The 19,540-nt window shown below is 33.8% G+C and overlaps 3 protein-coding genes across 3 annotated transcripts; 1 reads left to right on the top strand and 2 right to left on the bottom strand.

Moving 5' to 3' along the window:
- Nucleotides 1–1,084: 1,084 nt before the first annotated feature.
- LOC146906837 (uncharacterized) lies at nucleotides 1,085–8,473 on the bottom strand. The gene is made up of 9 exons (XM_085728970.1): nucleotides 8,249–8,473; nucleotides 7,910–8,131; nucleotides 7,510–7,823; nucleotides 7,203–7,357; nucleotides 6,895–7,110; nucleotides 5,159–5,431; nucleotides 4,721–5,010; nucleotides 3,934–4,183; nucleotides 1,085–1,500 (listed from the first exon to the last, which is right to left on the bottom strand). The coding sequence occupies exons 1-9, from the start codon at nucleotides 8,471–8,473 to the stop codon at nucleotides 1,085–1,087; spliced, it is 2,361 nt and encodes a 786-aa protein (XP_085585096.1).
- A 377-nt stretch (nucleotides 8,474–8,850) lies between these two features.
- Nucleotides 8,851–10,236, bottom strand: LOC146906836 (uncharacterized). Its single transcript, XM_085728969.1, has 3 exons — nucleotides 9,526–10,236; nucleotides 9,175–9,273; nucleotides 8,851–9,072 (listed from the first exon to the last, which is right to left on the bottom strand). Exons 1-3 carry the CDS (start codon nucleotides 10,234–10,236, stop codon nucleotides 8,851–8,853), a joined length of 1,032 nt encoding a protein of 343 aa, XP_085585095.1.
- A 5,130-nt stretch (nucleotides 10,237–15,366) lies between these two features.
- On the top strand, nucleotides 15,367–19,281 carry LOC146906835 (histone-lysine N-methyltransferase, H3 lysine-9 specific SUVH4-like). Its single transcript, XM_085730236.1, has 10 exons — nucleotides 15,367–15,810; nucleotides 16,457–16,522; nucleotides 16,975–17,076; nucleotides 17,540–17,589; nucleotides 17,690–17,778; nucleotides 17,967–18,117; nucleotides 18,281–18,386; nucleotides 18,477–18,659; nucleotides 18,757–18,990; nucleotides 19,168–19,281. Exons 1-10 carry the CDS (start codon nucleotides 15,367–15,369, stop codon nucleotides 19,279–19,281), a joined length of 1,539 nt encoding a protein of 512 aa, XP_085586362.1.
- The last annotated feature ends 259 nt before the right edge of the window (nucleotides 19,282–19,540 follow it).

The following is a 19,540-nucleotide window of genomic DNA, read 5'->3' as shown; positions in this document are numbered from 1 at the left end:
CAAGGGGGATGGAAGACTTCCTGGCTTTCATTGGCCCGCTCCTGGGTATGACTATGAGTACTCCCAAACAGAAGTCTGCATCCTCTGCCGGTTCGACACTGAACTTCATGAATTTAGAAGGATGTTCAGCTTTGGCCCGATCTTCAACGACCTTTTGTAATATTTGTCGAATTATATGTAATGAATATGCAGTTATCTTTAATATACGACTACTATGTACTTTGACCATTAGATGACTTTTAATTTTATAATGTCATATTCTGTATTTTCGAATTAGTCTTGTGTTATTATAATTTCCTGCAATAATGGTCGATATTTTTTCAAATACTTCCCATTTATGTGCATAACTCGATTATCAGCAACTAATTTTTCGACTTCATACGCATTATTCGAAAACACTCTTAGGATTTTCCATGGTCCTTCCGAACTAGGCGACCATTTACCTAAGGTTTTATTTTTCTTGTCCATAGGCAAAATCACTTTCCAAACCAAGTCATTTACATCAAATGTTTTCGACTTGCCTTTTTTATTATAGGACTTGGCTACCCTTTCTTTTTGCCTCATAAGGTTTCTAAGGCCCTTAGCCTTTCTTCGTCTAAATCAACCAACTCATCCATAACCATATTCCAATAATGATCAACAAAAATTTCAAACTGTCTTTGGATCCTGGTCGATTGAAGACAAATCTCTGCAGGCAACACAACATCATGTCCAAATGTAAGTCTAAAAGGAGTAATATTGGTCGACTCTCTAGGCGAGTTTTGAAAAGCCCATAAAGCGTGATCAAGGATTTTATGTCAACTCTTTGGTTTATCCTTTATCTTCTTTTTAATTAAAGTGATAATAAATTTGTTGGCTGCTTCAACTTGACCATTTGCTTGCGCGCAATATGGTGTCGAAGTTAATAGTTTGAATCCTGTTTCATTGACAAATTGTACCATTTTCTGTCCTGTGAAAACTAATCCTTGATCAGTGGTAATAGTTTCTGGAATTCCAAATCTACATAAAATATGATTTTGAATGAAACTAGTAACCACTCTTGATTAACATCATGTAATGGGATGGCTTCTACCCATTTGGTAAATTAATCTATTCCAACCAATATGTATCGATGTCTTCCCGACGAACCAGGTTTGATTTCACCAATTATGTCTAGAGCCCATCCTCTAAATGGCCAAGGTTTTACGATCGAATGCAACTCACTAGCAGGGACATGTTGAATTCCTGCATGTATTTGACATTCTTGACAACCTTTGGCAAAGTCTACACAATCTTTTAGCATAGTTGGCCAATACACACCTTCCCAAAATAAAAGCCATTTCATTTTGTGGTCTGCTTGATGAGATCCACATGTTCCACCATCAGTATTGGAAACTGCTAAATATGCCTCAGTTTCATTGAGACAGTTAAGCAAAACTCCTTCTGGAGTCTTTTTGAACAAGTCATTTCCAACAATCACATAACTTAATGCTCTATACTTAGTTTTTCTACTAGTGTTACCTGTAGGATTTGCAAGTATTTAACAATTGGTTTTCGCCAATCATCCTCTGATAAATTGTCAATGACAAAAATTTCGGCGTAATTTTCACCATCTGTTTATCTGTTCGACTCTCTTTCCCCCTGTCATACCCCATTTTTTGACCCAATTTTGAATAATTTTTACTTGTCTTTTAAAGTCGGGAATTTTCGTCGTTTCAGACGAAATTTTGGCAGAGAGGTATTTTAAAATACCTCATTTTGGTTCTGAAGGGACAATTTTAAGTTTTTATTGTTATTATTATTATTTTTTTATTTTTTTATTAGTGTTTTTTATTTTATTTTAATGAATTTTCTTTTTATTTATTAAGCATTTTCGTTTTTTATTATTTAATTAATTAATTTTTCTTTTTTTTTAGTTTTAGTCCATTAGTCCTCATTTAGTCCTTGTCTTGATGTCCAATGCATAGGATACCCATTAAGGGTAGTTTTGTCCAAGTCATTTTTCCTCACAACCCTAATTTTCACCTCTATAAAAACATGTCCAATCATTGAGCAAAGGGAAGCTGCACAGATCCCAAGAGAGTCACAAACCCTAATTTGTTAGCAGCAGTCTCAAAACCAAATCAAAAAGCCAACAACACAAAAAATTTCAGCAACATAATAGCAATACAATCCACTTTCGAATTACATATGAACCTTCAAGAACATAACCACATAACAACAATCACAATACAACAAATAAACATCATTTTCGGCCAACACTCTACAGCCTTAGATCCACCATAAAACAAACCCAACAACCATATCAATTTCAGCCATTCCTTTTAACACAACAACACAATCACCCAAAAAAATAAAAACACATCTCAACCATATCCACAACCAAAACGAATTCGGCCAAGCCCTTACACAAACACCATTCCAAAACCTATCGAACATACATACAATAAACATCACAAACACCAACAAATCACCACTGTCGAACAATCACAAGGCAATACAAAGCAAAAACCGAATCAAGAGAAGAAGGTAGTTGTTTTCCATTTCCTTTAAACCTAGATCTAGAGTGTTTTCGAACTTTTCTTTAAAAAAACCTTTTCGAAATTAGAAGGAGGAGGGAGAAGAGATCACTTTCATTTTAAAAAAAAATTTTAAAAAATAGTTTTGCATTCCGGCACAACGGCGCCACCGTGCCGGAAACCTTAGTCTCGCCGAAGAAGAGTGAGAATCTAGGAGCTTCTCTCTCTCTCTCTCTCTCTCTCTCTCTCTCTCTCTCAGTTTGTACTTAGAGAGAGAAATGAGGTTTGGTTATGTTTTTTTTTTGTTTTCGTATTTATACTACCTGCTTAAAAAAAATTTGCGCGTGTGGTTGTACGTTGTTCTGGTAGACCTTCAGGTTTGGGTCGTCAGATTTTGAATCTGACGGCCCAGTGATGTTCCCTGTGTTATTCATATGTGCGCCCCCCTTTTGGTTTTACTGTGGTCCCTCATCTTTTTAACCTTTAGATCTTGATCCAGTGGCTGGAAGACCTAAATCAAGGACAAATCAAGGACCAAAATTAAAATCAAACAACTAGTAATTTTAGGTTAATTCCAAGGAAAAGGGACTTTTATTTTGGATCCAACATCCTTTGTAAAACCCTTCGCGCTTTATTTTATTCCGTCACACTTAGTTTTTTTAGACTTTAATTAGCTCACTTTAGTTAGATTAATCAAAAACCACAAAAAAAAAATTCAAATAGTCAAAAAATTAAAAAATATCTTTCTTAACAAACCTTGGAATTCAAACCAAATGACTTCTTCTTTTTTTTTTTAATCAAACTTACTTTATTCTTCTATGCCAGTTCGGCCTCATCCTCTCAAAAACATTTTCAAAATCAAGCGAATCACATTTTTATTCTTCTATGCCATTTCGGTCTCTTATCCTCTCAATTTTTTTTTTCAAACTTTAAAATCAATTAAACCAAGCACTCGGCTTTTAACCCCGAACTTCATTGATTTTGATCCCATTCGGGTATGTAGGCAAAATGCTTTGTCTTTCCAAATCAACAAAATAATAAAAACATTTTCTTTCTTTCATTTTTCACACTTAGGCCTTATTTACAAGCAAGTAATTAATTTAGCACAAGATAAATATAAACAAGAGGTTCCTATAGAGTACTATAGACGTTTAGGGTGCTAATACCTTCCCTTTGCTTAACCAACCCCCGAACCTTTAATCTCTAAAAAATATAGTTTTTTTTTCGAACTTATCCCCTTTTCCTTGGAAAAATAAAAGATCGGTGGTGAGCTAAATTTGCAAGTCAACGCTAATCTAATAGCTAGATATCCAAAAATCACTGCAACACCCCCCAAGTTTTGGTGTTGATAATTTATCTAGAGATGATTCGGTCGAAGCAAGTTTTTCTCTTATCTTAATGAGTTCTTTAAATTTTTCTTCAGAGATCCTATAACCCAAAGCAATCTGCGCTAAGTCATTTGCTTCCTGGTTTTTGATCTGTGGTACATGTTGAATGCCGGCCCGAACAAAACGTTTCAATAACGCATTGGCAGTGACAAAGTAACGGATTAAGTTTTCTTTAACACATTTGTATTCCTTCGTCAATTGCTTTACAACTAATTCAGAGTCACCTTTGATCTCAACATATTTTTCCCCCAATTCGTCCAAAATTTCAAGCCCTGCTATTAAGGCTTCGTATTCAACCTCGTTGTTAGAGCAAAACTTATCAAGTCGAAATTTGAATTTAGTAGAGATGTTTTCAGGTGAAATGATTAAAATTCTGATTCCAGTGCCATTTCTATTGTTAGAACCATCAAAATAAAGTCTCCGTGGTTGAACATCTACAAAATTTAATCTTTCTTTGACCACGGATGATCGACAATAAAATCAGCAACAATTCGACCCTTAACAGATTTTAGAGACTAGTAAGTCAATGAGTACTCTGTAAGTGCCAAATCCCACTTACTAACTTTACTGTGTAGTATTGGTTTTCAACAACATATGTTTGATTATGTCAAAATGAGAATAAACATAAACATCAGCAGGTTTTATATATTGCTTAAGTTTTGTACAAGAAAAATACAAACACATGCACAATTTTTCACTTGGATGGTACCTTGTTTCAGCATCAATGAAAACCCTACTAAGATAATAAATGGCTCTATCTACGCCATTTTCATCCTCTTGTGCAAGGATACTCCCTATATTACATTATGAAGCAGCTATATATAATTTCATCACCTTGTTCCTAAGAGGAGGTAATAGAACATGTGGGTTTGTTAAATAAGCCTTGATCTCATCGATAGCTTTTTGATGTTCTGGTTCCCACTTGAATACATCTTCTTTCTTTAGTCGAAGTAGTGGCGAGAGAGCTTCAGTTTTGCCATTTAGATTTGAGATAAATCTTCTGAGAAAGTTGATTTTTCCTAACAAACATTTAAGCTCTTTCTTTGTAGACGACGATTTTGTTTCCAAAACCGCTTTTGTTTTCTTTTGATTGATCTCAATGCCTTTTTTGTGCACAACAAAACCTAAAAAATCACTTGCACGAACACCAAAGGCATATTTTAATGGATTCATTTTCAATCCAAATTTTCTCATCCTTTCGAATGATTGTTGATGGTGATCTAAGTGATCTTTCTCAACAGATGATTTAACAACAATGTCATCTATGTAAACCTGCATAAATTTTCCTATAAAATCTTGAAACATAGAATTCATTGCTCTTTGATAAACAAGCACCAGCATTTTTTAATCCAAAAGGCATGATTATCCGTTCATAACAACCTAAGGCCCCTAGATATCTAAAAGTAGTTTTCGACACGTCTTCTTCAGCAATATAGATTTGATTATAGCCAGAATAACCATCTAGCATACTTAAATATTGAAAGCCTTCTGCTGAATCAACAAGCATTTCTGCCACTGACATAGGATATTCTGTTGGTGTAAGCCCTAGAGGCCAATAATTTATGTTAAACTTTATCTTATGTATCATTACTTTTTATTATTGAATAATATATGGCACTCTTTATTATATTTGTGTAATGTTAATAAAGTCCTTAGAATAGACAGTTCGTGTAATAATATATTAAGTGTGACTTAATCATGAGATTACATTATCATAAAGAACACTATTCTTAAATGTATCCGTAGTCAAAGATTTAATATGAATAAAGGATAATAATAAAGCGTCGAGACTATTATGTATGTAGACTGATGACCGCATCTCATGGGTCATAGATATGAGATATTAAGTCTATACATAGGTATAAATATTAGGAGTAATATTTATACTGGATTGACCCACTGTGAGAATACTACATAGTAAGTTATGCAATTGTCATAAGATATTCTCACAATGATAATAGTGTATATCGCTCTTAGACCTGAAACAACTATGATCCCTAGATGTGGACTCAAGTGCTTTGTTGCCATTCTAACGTTGTCTGTAAAAGGATAACCATAACGTTGGTTGATGGGTACTTGATGAAGCATGTTGAGGGACATGAGTGTCCTAGATGGGATTTGTCCCTCCTCATAAATAGGAGATATATCTTTAGGCCTCTTGATGAAATATGACTGTAAAACTGCATGGCCATGCCGAACTAAGTCAATATAAGATATTGGACTTATTCGTTATTCAATATATTTCGGAATCAAGAAATATAAACATTGATCTATACAAGGGTGACAATATCTATGCCTTGGGATCAATAAAGATATCGAGACAAAGGAGTAATTGTACACATGAGTATTATCATGGGAAGGTTTCGTCAGATCACTTGACATTCTTGTCACTTGGGTAGCAATGATGTGTTGCTAGATACCGCTCATTGTTTATAATATTAAATATTAGATTTAATATTATTGCCAACGTGACTAGAACCTATAGGGTCACACACAAAGAACAGTCAAAAGAGAAATATATATAAGTACGACTTATATAAGGGGTGCGTTTAGTAAATAACGTAAATTAGTTAGCAAAATTACTAAACTCGTTGTTGGGCTTACTGAAGCCCAATAGTGACTTCTGACTTGAAGAACACACTAGAAGTTCTATAAATAGAACTCTAGTGCTGAAGTTTTTGGTTACACGTTTTGAAGCAACCCTCTTCTCTGCACTTCTGATTCCTTGGCTAGCACCGAGTTTTGGAAGAGCACTGTTCGTGTGGACTTGCTAGAGGCTTTGCTGCTTGCTGCTTGCTTGGCTGTGATCGAGATTCCAGTTTTCAGTTTTCAGCTTTCAGATTTCACACTTCGAGGTAACAATCGAATCACTGATTCACGTTTGAATTTCGTAATGATCCAAGGAAAGAAAATCGAATTTTTCCGCTGCTTCTACTCCTTTCTTCCATTCGATTTTCCTTCATATTCATCGTTAGGAGTAGCTTGATTTAAGTCCCTAAAATAAATACAGACTCTAAGAGTCCCATTTTTCTTAACAACAGGAACTATGTTAGCTAACCAATCTACAAACCTTGCAGTTCTGATGAACCTACATTTCAAGAGTCTTTCGATCTCTTTTTTGATCTTTGACAAGATTTGTGGTGCAAACCTTCTCGGAGTTTGTTTCACTGATTTCTTATCAGGTCGAATATGTAACTTGAGTTCCACCATATCTCGACTTAAACCTGGAATTTCATTGTAGTCCCAAGAGAAACATTCTTTGTATTTCTTCAAAAGTGTTATAATCTGAACTTTGAAGTCTTTGTCCACTTGGTACCAATGTACGTCGGCCTTTTTACTAAACCATCACCCAGATCAACTTCTTCCAAAGGATCTTGTGCCTGCATTCTCTTGGTTGACCCCATTGGATCTTTCTCGAAACCCAATGGTTCATCATCATAGATGCAATCTAATCTCTGGTCTCCAATCAAACTATAATGAAAATTTTCATTAGCATTCTTAATAAATTATTCCTGTTTGATTTCGGCCTCTAAAGCCACTTTTTCTTTAATTTCGGCTACGTAAGCCATAATTTTGACCCATATATTGGGTTCAGACATAATTAATCATCATTATCATCCCACCCAGTTGGTGAGACCCCTATCTCGGGACCTCCCCAAACTGGGGCTTTTGAGTAAGCAAAGGCTTTAGTCCTGAGAATATCCTCTTCATTCACAATTTCTTTCCTCCAGATGAAACCATCTTTTGGGTGAAGTTTCATGGACCAAAGGAAGTTGTCATGGTCTTTATAAGCAAGTTCAGAAGCAGCACATAGCGCAATGTTCGCCAATTGTTTGTCGAAGTTCTTTTTGGTGATGTTGTCAACCTCAGCAATAAAGTAACTTTGGTCAACTTCACTATTTTCCAGCACACCATCTTCCCTCCAAAGGGTAAGTCTCTGATGCATGGTTGAAGGAAAACCCCAACACCATTCATCCACTCCCTTCCTAGCAACAGATTGTAATTAGCCTTGGAGGCAACTACCATAAACAATGTTGATCTCTTTACAGTTCCCACCACCAAGTCAACCTCAACAGCTCCAAAAGAACTTCCAGATTTTCCTTCATAGTTAGAGAGCAACACATTGTGTGGCTTCAAATCAGATTCTGAATAGCCAATCTTCTTCAGGAGGGATTGTGGTAATAAGTTCACAGCAACACCACCAACAACTAGTATTTTGTTTACTCCATTGTTGTTAACTTTCGCCTAGATAAACAAAGGTTTGAGATGACTCTTCATATAATAATAAGGTCTCTCAAACATAGCATGTTGGCCTTCGACACAGCCATTATTGATAACATAGTAACACATTGGCTTATGAACATCCATTTCTTCAGTGAAATCTTCTTTATCCTCAGTGACTTTTGACTTGACGTCGTACTTAATTGCGAGAATTGACCCAACACAAATTGCGTCAAATTCAGCTTCAGAATCAGTGAAATTTGAAGTCATTTCCTCATCTTCCACATGGAGATTTTCCTTGACAACTGAAAGAGGATGAAATATCCTTTCAGTGGCTGGCTTCCCAATCATTTCGAAGGTTGTCATTTTCTTGTTTTTTCCTTTGTAAGTATTTGTTACATCTTTTAAGGCATCAGTCTTTTCTGACGTTGGAATCTACGCCACTGAGTTTTGGTCATGCGATTTTTACCTTTGGAATTATTGTTATAGGCAAATTTCTTTGAATCAGATGCCTCATTTTGGTTGTCAGTACCAGTAACTCTTTTGACCCATTTAGCAAGTGGAGAAGTATAACTGGATTTCTTTCCACCAGAAAATACCCATTTCTCAGTTGGACATTTGGACGATGGAGTGAAAGATCTCACTTGACCTTTTTTTTGGTGTTTGGTTGGAGGTGTGTCTTTGTAAGGGACACCACTTTTGTCGAAACTGAACTTAGGCTTATTATTTGTCCATTTTCCTTTTCATTTCGCCTGAGGTCGAAAGACTTCAATATTTTTGGTAGCTTCTTTATCAAATACAGCACTGCACCTAGGGCATAACATGACTAGAGAATCAGAAATTTTGCATATGTGGAGAAAATCAATCAGATCTTCCTTAGCTTTAGGAAACACAACCTTTATCTTTTCTACATATCGGTCTTCAGTAACCATTGCATCGACACAGTTATGGTCTTCAATAGCCATCTCAGCATCAACCCATTGGACATTCAATTGTAACCTTGGGTTCGACGAGATTTCCAGCAGCAATCACCTCAGATATCTCGACCATGTTCACGTCTGCTATACCAACATATAAGGATCTGCTTTTTTCAGAGGATCATCATCAACTTGCACTGGCTGCTTTGATTTGTCCCCAAATTTCAACATGCCTTCATGAAGTGCTTTCTGCACCGAGTCCATGAAAAGTACACAACGAGATGTGTTATGGCCTAAGAAACCTTAAAATTTACAAAATCCTATCTTTTTCCTTTGCTCTACTGGAGGCATTTTTAGGTCTTTAGGCACTACCATTATGCATTCAGCAACTAAAAGGTCGACGATTTCATCACAATTAGTAACATCAAATGTATAAGTCTTAGATGCATATTTATGGTTTTTAGGTTCCTCATGATTTTTTCCATTTGATGGCTATAATACTTTACATGTATAAGGAGGACCTGGTTTTAATTCAGCGACATTAATTTCGCTTTCTTCGACAGTACTCCATTCAATGTCGAATTCTTGGTCGTTGTCGTTAGTGTCAATGTATGCAACCTTCTCTTTTTTATTGAACCTACTAGTCCTTGCTTTTTCAGCTTTAAGTCCTTCGAATTGTCGGACTCTATCAGCCAACTGTGCCATATCCCTTAGATATTGGGTGTCTAGTTTATTTCTAATAGAGTAGTCTAGACCACCAACATCCATTTTGATCAATTCATCTTCACGTACCATGGTAAAGCATCTAGCCTTAAAGAGGCTAAATCTATTCAAATAGTCATCAATAAATTCAGACATTTTACATCGAACATTGGCCAAATCTTTAAGACTAATCTTAGATTGGCCCATGTAAAACTGTTCATGAAATGCCTTTTCTAATTGACTCCAAGTAAAGATGGATCTCGGGGGTAATGTTGTAAACCAAGTGAACACATTTTTAGTTAAAGAACTTGGAAAATAATTCATTCTCAAATTCTCGTTGTTTGCTATATCACATGCCTCCATCAAATAATGGGAAATGTGTTCGACAGTTGGATTCGGTAGTTTCTCCACCAAATTTGGTGAATTTAGGGATTTTCCACCCCTAGGCAATTCTTCCATTAACACATATTCAGATAAGGCCGAAACAAAATTAGGCCTGTGTAAACCCATATTGAAACTATTTTGGGCCAAAAGGGTTTCAACTATGTTGGCTATATTATTTCAATCCTCTAAGTTATTTTGTTGGGCTTGCCTAACTATTTGGTCAGCAACTTGGTTCCTTTGAACCAATATTGGGTCCCTTTTTGGCACCCTTGGTATTTGTGGTTCGACCACATGTTGTTGTGCTTGATTCAGAGGAATTCCATTATTAAACCTACCCACCGGCATTTCAACAGGCCTAGGGTTTTGGTTTTGAGGCGCTGGCATATTACGCGTAGGAGGAGAACCAAAGAAATCAGCAATTCGCCCCATTTGGTGAGATAATGCTAGGTAACTATTATGGGTTTCCTGAATTAATGGATTAAACATTTGGTCAGAAAATGCTAGGTAACTATTATGGGTTTCCTGAATTAATGGATTAAACAATGTACCAATTTGTTGTGTCAACAAATTGACCATTTCATGGTTACAATCTTCCATTTGCTGCCTCAAAGCCACTAAGGAAGCATTGGTCAATGATTGTTGAGGATTTGAACAAGGAACGCTCGCACCAGGGCGAAGATTTGAGAGCGTATTACGTTCAAATTCTCTGAGAAAGTAGATGGATTAGTATGGAGGCCTACCATAAGGGATGAAGGCGTGTCATATGGATGATTCCTATGATTTATTGGATCAAAAGTCCATAAACCTTGATTCAGCTGGCCGCCAAGACATGAATTAGATTGGAACGCTGCAACAACAGTCGAGCCCAATGCAGGAATAGTTGATGAAACATGAGCGAGAACTGTTGTCCCCATTGTTTCCGTTAAACTTGCGCCAATAGTTGGCGTTCCTTGGGGACTTTGTTGCGCATTTTGTGCATCGAGCGTTGTATCTGACGTTCTCGACACAGATGTTGGGCTCGATGTAGTCGCAGGATGTGATGGTTGAGAAGGAGGCCGCATTTCTGGAAGTTGCCTCTTACTTCTTAATAGCATACACAACAAAGATTACAAGTTTCAACATAACAAATTTTCAAGAAAAATTTAAACAAAAGCACAAACTGTCCCACTAGGCGTGCCAATTTGTTTACCTTGATTTTTCGTAAACAATCGTTGGTTTAATTACTTGCAAGATCAACCAGTAAATCTTTGGAACATATTGTGTTTGTTATTTTCCAGAAAATGATGAATGTTCTTGATATTTTTGTATAAAGGACGAATACAACCGTCGAATTCAACAAGGATCAAATTCGTCGAAGTTATCTTCAAATGAATAAAGTAAATGGCTTGAAAAGAACAAGTAAATTGTAATGGAATTTAAAGAAATAAGCATATATTGCATTGATTGAATGTAAATAGATACGCAGATTCATACATTATGACTTGTTACTTGTTTCTCTCTAAATACGGATAGTTTGAGTGTAAGTTTTCTGTATGGTTGAATTGTGACCTGTTTTTTCTATGGGAAACTAATATTTATACTAGAAAACTAACTACATAGAGATATTCGAAATTAACTGCTACAAACGCCTGTAAACGCCCTTTCGATTTGGATTTCAAATATCATCCCTTGAAAGAAATCGTTTTTTGGGTTTTATCTGGCACTAAACTCCTTTCGACTCCTTCTTACCTGTCGAATTATGACTTTTGAAACACTATTCCTTTCCAAGTATATATTTTCAACTAGACCGGTGCGTCGAACATATTAACTTCTCTTCAAAGTCTAAGTCAAACTTCATTGACTACGTATTTATTATAGCATGTCGAAAATACAGGCTAACAGATACCCTAAAGGGAAATGATTCCTCCCCTTATGTCGAATCTCCAAAGTCGCCGCTTGTTGGCTCTCTTCTCCGAAACTAGGGTTTTCTCTCCTCTTCTCTTGTTTCTACATTGCTACAAAGTGACAACTCTGACTGTTAATTCTCTATTTATACTTGGGATAGCCTGATACTATTATTCTTTCTGCTCCTCTTTCTATTATTTTTACTTCTCCCTCCTCCACGTAATTATTTTCCTCATCATCATATTAATCCTCGTAGTACGGCATTAATCATCATAACTCTATTTCTTCACAGCTAACATGATTTTTAAACACCATAACATCATTAAGCATCATAATATCATTAAGCATCATAACATCATTATAATCTTAAAAATCACGAATTCCTCTATATAGCCTCAATAAATTTTTTCTATAATATTTGGAATGTTACACTAAGACCACACATGTACCGGCCTATGTGATCAGCAGGCGCAACTCGACAGCTGGAGGGGAATGAGCCCATATCTGTGACAGGGTAAGGCCCCAGATGAACATACCCTAGTGATCAGTAGTTGCAACTCTACAACTGATAGGTAGTAAAACCCTAGGAACTCATGACTTAGATAGATAACGATAATTAGCATGAATAAGACTTGATTGTTACGTAATTCCAACAATTAAATAGAGGGGATTTCAAGAATCTTAACCGCCGTTAATATTGTGCAATCAAAACAGGTAAACTTTAACAGATTAAATTGAAAAATTCTAAACCCTTATCTTTTATTTATTTTATTGTTCCCAAATAAGTAACGCAAATTGTTTAGCTGAAACGACAATCCCTGTAGATACGATACTCTACTTATCACTTTATTACTTGGTGAACGATTTGGTACACTTGCCTAAATCCGACCATCACCCATGCGCCCTGAGCATTAAAAAAAAACATGCCAAATTTTTTTGCTACTTTTAAGTGGAAAAACCCAGTATTGGAGCCCAAATTCAGGTGAAAACTTTCCCTATAAATACCAAGTCTTTCATTCATAATTTTTCATTTAGAGCGAAGCGGTTCAAAAAGAAAACAAGCACTAGGAGCTTCAGATGAGGAGTTATCTCTCCTTACTCCATGTCTCCAAGGTTTTTTTTTTTTTTTTTGAAGGAATATTTTATTTCTTTTGTAATTTGTGTTTAGTTACCATGTGTAACTAAATCATTTTAGTCTAGGGTTCTAAGATGAACGTCTATTCTGTTTGTCGGATATTTTATTAATAATTTTATAAAATTAGTCTTTGGGTGAGGAACTTATTATTACATTAAAAATTTAAAATGATAATTTTTAAAAAATTTCTTTTTTCTTTATTTGAAAATTATCATAAGTATGTTATTAATAAGATAATTGATTAAATATATTTTATTTTAAATTATTCTAGATAGCCAACGTTAAAGTTAATGATTTTTTTAAATTTTAAACTTTTAATAGTTTAAATATTTAACTTTTTTTTTCAAATTCTTTATTTAATTAATTTCTCTTGATGCATTATTAGCAGATTATTTAATTCATTAATTCTTTTGATATTTTTTCCTTTACTTTTTAATAATTTGACATCCACATTCAGCAAAAATATTAATACAATATTTCCTTTTTTCCTTCCAATCCAAAATTAAAAAATACCATATATTATAACTTAACCTAATAATTTTTTTTTTAGATTTTCCACATTGAATGATATTAATTTTTTTTTTGAAAGAATAATGAATGATATTAATTTTTTTTTGAAGGAATATTAATTATTTATTAATTTAGAAATTTTCTTATAGATTTAATGAGATTTAATACTTAACATACTTTTCCTCTAAAAAAATAATTTTCTTTGTTTTTTTCTTACTAAAAAAAAACACTTAACATACTTGTAGTCTCCCGGTCTCGGCTATATATACATCGTACGTATATCAGTCATTCACATAAACTATCTATCATCTTATATAGTTTCACTTACCAGGTGAGTTTGCAATCCATCGTACGTATATCTCTTTTTTTTTTTTTGAAAGAATCGTACGTATGTCTTTTTTTTTTTTTTTGAGGGAATCGTACGTATATATTGAGTGTTATTGTTTTCGGGTGGGTAGAGTACTTCATATATAAAACTTTATTTATTTAGCACCCTTTGTAGCTTGCTTTTGGTCTTTTTGATGATTCTTTTTTATTTGGTGTTAAGAAATAATATCCTTTCCAACTCCAATTGGAGCTATTGTTTTCAAATTGATGTTGTATGTTTGATTGAATGTTTTGTTGATCAATCAACAATATGTTATATTACAAGAAAAATGTGATTGAGATTTAATTTTATGACAATGATGCTTGTTCAAACAATTTTATGACCATGGCTGTTCATCTTTTATAATACTTTTCTCAAACACTTTCAGATATCCTAAAATATTTTTTTATTTTTTCAAATTTTAAATTTGTATATCATATCAGTTTTTTTTTTTTTACGACTCCTATCAGGTGTTGTAAATCATAGGAATTAAATCAATATACATGTTATATTATTGTTTAAAATTGACCAAAGTTTTTCTGGGACTAAATTGACTTATGTTTTTACTTGCGTTCCAATTATTGATGCTGTAGTGAATGGTGGGATCCGAGGAAAATAGATAGTTTCTCATTCAACCCAATAGCCACTTTTTTCTTGCTTCGTATATGATTAGCTAAGTTTTAGATTTTATATTTTTCAAATTTTATTTTTTTGGGTTTTATTATTTTTTTTGTGTTATTAATTTCTCATGATATATATGATTTTTTTGTGTTATTAATTTCTCATGATATATAATATCCCATATGATTTTTTGAGGGAATATCCCATATGATTGTTTCAAGCTCACTCTGATCCAAATCAAATTTGGATTGAAGAGGTGCCTACTCCTATTAGCGAGGTGTATTTTCATGACCTTACGATTTAATAATATCCGTCCTTTTAAAAAAAAAGTTTTGATTTAATGAGAGTATACTGCGGTTGGGGGAAAGAGAATATATCTCCTTCTCTCATTAAAAAATAAGAAAGAGAATAAATCAATTAATTTCATATAATATCATATTGATTGTAACCAAAAATATAATATCATATTGAAGATGCAATTTAATATTCATGTCAAAATTAATTTTTAAACATTGATATAATATCATATTTAAGTAGGGTTACGTAAAGTATCAATGTTGCATTGTGTTGATTGAATGTTGGAACCATCTTTCGTTTTCCTTAATGTAAATTAGAGAATTGCTTGATTATCTTTTATAATTATTTCTAAACACCGTCTTCATCATTTTATTGTATTTAATTTTATTTTCTTATTAGCAGGTGTTGATTTTCACATTCTTTCAAAATAAAATAAATTAAAATGGAGGCCACTAAGAGTTCTGAAAATGAGGCTATGATGGTACCAACAAGAGTGAGTTCAAGACTTCAGAATCTCTCTAAGATTCAATATAATATTTACAACAGCAGCGGCGACAAAGTTTTTGCCCAACATGTTGAAAAGATTGAACTTGGAAGTAAAGAGGAAAGTTTGGTATCAACAACAAAGGTTTGCTCACAACTTCAAAATGGAAACAAAATTCGAGATGATATTTCCCATAAGAGAGGTATGGTCAGTTTTGAAGACAATGTTGTTGAGAAGAGAACCAAGCTCAACTCTTTGAGAAGAAAACCTCGCTGTCATTCAAGTTCAAGAAGTGGTTCAACAATCTCTCGTCCAATGTTCGTCTTTGATGGACTTGACTTTAGGGGCATTTTGTCCTTGAGAGAAACATCTAGGCTTGCCAATCTTCGTCTCCTTGCTAAGGTGTGTGATACAATTAGTTTTCACTTCATTTATTCTTCTCTTGATTATTTTGATTCCAATGTTGCATATTATTTATGTTAGTATTTTAGTAATTATATTCTGAAAGTGCAATTAATTTTGATTTCTTATTATTTTAGAAAAAGTTTAGACGAGTTGGATTTCAGACTTTCGGAGCCATGGAAATTGTCACACATTCTTTTCTTCTTAAATTTTGTTTATCTTGTAGTAAGATGTATAAATATGGTGCAAAACTAATTTATATTATCTAAAGTAATTTCTGAATTGTATTTATACAATTATGAGGTAGTTTAAGTATATATAACTTGAGTAAAAAGAGTATATATCACTTTTTGAAAAAGAAATGTGAAATTGCATGATGTCTTATTGAATAGGCCAAAGCAAATTACTTGAGATTTGTTATATTTAGTTTATATCCCTTCATTGATGTTTGGAAATCAGTTATCTAGTGTTTCATATTTCAAATCAACGTATTAGTTTCTTTCTTTATGGTTGTGTATTAATTTCAATATTTAGTTCAAAGCCTAGAGTTAATTTCTTAGTTGAATACTTAAATTCATTTGTAACTTAATTGATTTTATTAGTTTTTGGTTCTGAATTTCTGATAGTGTAACAACATCATTTGCAGCAGGAAGAGAAAAATCAAAGCAAGAATCGACACAAGATAGGGAAAAATATTGCGACACTTTTGAGGGCAAGCAATGTGAGACTTTTGACTTAGTGTTATATAATACATGTTTTTCTTTGTTTTTATATATTCCTTAGCCCTAATGCTTAAACCCTAAACCTTAAATAAAACATGTATTCCCTTGATATCATGATTTTAAATCGCTGTTAAGATGTGTTTGTGTGGGTATTACTAAAAATTGTGAAGTCTATTAATATGGTTGTGGAGTTATGCCAATAATTTTCTTTGTATTTTCACTAAATGTTTGATCTTCATTTTCCTACTATGGTATGTTTGATGAGCATGTAATTGAATCAATTAGTCAATTTCTTGCTGCCAATTTATTAGGAGTAACTTTAGTTTTATGCTTCAGCTGCCCTAGCTGCATGATACAACTCGCAGCATATATTGATGAAAATAGTCTAATGATGTATATGATAATAATTTTTTTTATTCAATTAACTTTCATTTTGTTGCAGGTAGAGAAAAATGGCATTGATAACGAATACGTTCCTGGAATCACTACTTCGAAGTATCTGATAAATAAGCTTCGGGAACTTGCTAAAGTGGGAACATACAAGGTTGTATATATTACGTTTATTTGATTTCTTTTTCATATCTATGACTCAATGTCAATGATATTTCACTCTTTACTCTCATATATGTGAGATGATTAGTTTATATAGCATCCTTTGTACTTTTGTTCAATTTTTCTCTATAGTTTATATTCTCAATGTGAGATTTTTAACACACCCTCTCACGTCCATGACTGGACATTTGAAGTTTGACCCGATAGTGGAAATCTGGTAGTAAGTGAGCCGATAGTGAATATTAGACCGGCTTTAATATCTTATTAGAATTTTGGGTTGGATCTAACCAAACCTTACAAAATCAGCTTGTAAAGGCGAGGATTTCCCTCACCTATAAACCCATGATAAGGCTTTATCTCTTCTAATCAAGACTCTTAACATTATGTTTACATTTGATATATATATCATTTTGCTCCACTTATATGTCGTATTCTAATATTCAATTTGGCTTTAGGTTCATTTAATGGAAGGGCAAGTCTCTAAAACTCTTTCTTCTTCTCCAAGGTATGTTATCAACAAATCTCTTCAGAAATACAGTGTTATTGAGTTCTTTTGATATACATAAATATCTGTAATTGAGTTACAAGAATATTGTTTCTTTTAGTTTGGTATGCAAGGACATTAGCAATGGACAAGAAGCTATCAGCATTATTGCAACCAATGATTTTGATGATCCTCCAGTTGCACCCACAGGTAAAAAAAAAAATATTAGATGGAAATGAACCCTTTTTTAAAAATGAAAAAACAAATGCAAATCCAATATATGTCCCTTTTTCCTTTTTTTTTTTTTCGCTGCATGCTTTATTTGGTGAAGTGCATATGTTTTCAAGTCACTCTCTTTTGATACAGAAAATTGCACTCATGATGTTTTAAAATTTTAGGTTTTGAATACATTACATCAAACAAATTTTCACCAAGCATTGAAGTTCCATCTAGTGCTGCGGGATGCAATTGCAAGGGAAGTTGTAGAACCAAACGATGTTCTTGTGCTAATCATAATGGCTCCGAGTTTTCATACAATAACATTGGCCGGTATTGTTTTACTTTTGGATTTGTTTTTTTTCTTGTCAGGGTTAACACAAAGTTAGATCTTACGTTGTAAATAAATATAATTTCACTTGTTTTAAATAGTTTGATGATCAATACTCTTAAAATTAAGTTCTTTACTAACAAACTTAATCAATTATTTTGTTAGATTGATTGAGCCTCTAGACATCGTGGTCGAATGTGGACCGCAATGTGGATGCGGTCCTAAATGTGGAAACAAAGTTTCTCAACAGGGCTTAAGTTACCGACTTGAGGTCATTTTACAATTTACTCAAGTTTCTACACTTGTTTACCATTGATGTTTGTAATATGTAAACTAACTAAACTACCTTTCTCTTACACAGGTTTATCGTACTCCCAAGAAAGGTTGGGCGGTAAGAACATGGGACTTTATCCCATCAGGTGCACCAGTTGTCGAGTATATTGGTGTACTAAGTAGAGACGATGAGCTAGGAAGTGCCAACGGAAATGATTATATCTTCGATATTGATTGTTTGCACACAATCAATAGTGTAGATGGAAGAGAGGTAAGAATGCAATTTTTTTTTGCAAAATTATTATTATAAAATATGTATGAAATTTAGGGCGGTATTATTATAGATTTCTTTCTTTGAAATTTTTCAGAGACGGTTGGGTAATGTACCATTGCCTATAAACAATTTATCTGAAAAAAGGGACGAGTTAATGGAAAAAGATCCTGAATATTGCATAGATGCTGGTTCTTTTGGTAATGTTTCAAGATTTATCAACCATGGATGTGAGCCAAACCTCTTTGTACAATGTGTTCTCAGCAGCCACAGAGATCCTAGACTAGCTCGTGTAGTGCTATTTGCAGCAGAAGACATACCTCCCTATCAGGTATTCCTCTTTGTAATAAGGATCTTAGGAATTTCTTGTGTTATCAACTTTTTTATTTGATTCACAATGTTTTTTTTTTAAACATGATGGTTTGTTATTGCATATATATGGATTTTATGATAACTTCCTTCATGGTAAAAATTTAATAAACAATTGGTATATTTTCTAACTTAACAGGAACTCACCTATGACTATGGTTACACACTCGATAGTGTGTCTGGTTCTGATGGAAAAATCAAACAGCTACAATGTCAATGTGGTGCAAAGGAATGTCGTAAGCGCTTGTACTAGTACAATATAGAAAGCAAGATAAGAATGAAGATTCAAGAGGCCTCAGAAGACTTACAACAAGGAGGAATTCTATTCCCTAGTCCTGAGGCAAGTTATTTGAAGAAGAAGGTCTAAAACAATGGAAAATCGGAGAATTTGGTCCCATGAAAGACCTCATGCGCCTACCACATGAAAAATGTGCCTAGCACATGAAAAATGTGCCTAGCACATGAACAATGTGTCTAGCATATGACCACTGTGCCTAGCACATCTGGAAACT

The sequence above is a fragment of the Medicago sativa genome, chromosome 7 (genome assembly GCF_051527215.1).
Source record: "Medicago sativa cultivar Bolivia chromosome 7, Bolivia_mono, whole genome shotgun sequence".
Classification (NCBI taxonomy): Eukaryota; Viridiplantae; Streptophyta; class Magnoliopsida; order Fabales; family Fabaceae; genus Medicago; species Medicago sativa.
Note: the sequence above shows the minus strand (reverse complement) of the source record. Positions and strands in the feature narration are given on the sequence as shown.

Excerpts from the sequence above, each read along its gene's own strand:
- LOC146906837 (XM_085728970.1), bottom strand. The coding sequence starts at position 8,473 with ATGACAACCTTCGAAATGATTGGGAAGCCAGCCACTGAAAGGATATTT. Across the intron at positions 5,011-5,158 it reads TTATAGGAAAATTTATGCAG|GTTTTGTTGTGCACAAAAAA; the intron begins GTTTACATAGAT and ends GTGATTTTTTAG. Across the intron at positions 1,501-3,933 it reads CTTAGCGCAGATTGCTTTGG|GTAACACTAGTAGAAAAACT; the intron begins GTTATAGGATCT and ends CAAATCCTACAG.
- LOC146906836 (XM_085728969.1), bottom strand. The coding sequence starts at position 10,236 with ATGGGTTTACACAGGCCTAATTTTGTTTCGGCCTTATCTGAATATGTG. Across the intron at positions 9,274-9,525 it reads GTCCTCCTTATACATGTAAA|AAAGCACTTCATGAAGGCAT; the intron begins GTATTATAGCCA and ends GACTCGGTGCAG. Across the intron at positions 9,073-9,174 it reads AAGCAGATCCTTATATGTTG|ATGGCTATTGAAGACCATAA; the intron begins GTATAGCAGACG and ends GTTGATGCTGAG.
- LOC146906835 (XM_085730236.1), top strand. The coding sequence starts at position 15,367 with ATGGAGGCCACTAAGAGTTCTGAAAATGAGGCTATGATGGTACCAACA. Across the intron at positions 17,590-17,689 it reads ACTCTTTCTTCTTCTCCAAG|TTTGGTATGCAAGGACATTA; the intron begins GTATGTTATCAA and ends TGTTTCTTTTAG. Across the intron at positions 17,779-17,966 it reads TCCTCCAGTTGCACCCACAG|GTTTTGAATACATTACATCA; the intron begins GTAAAAAAAAAA and ends TTAAAATTTTAG.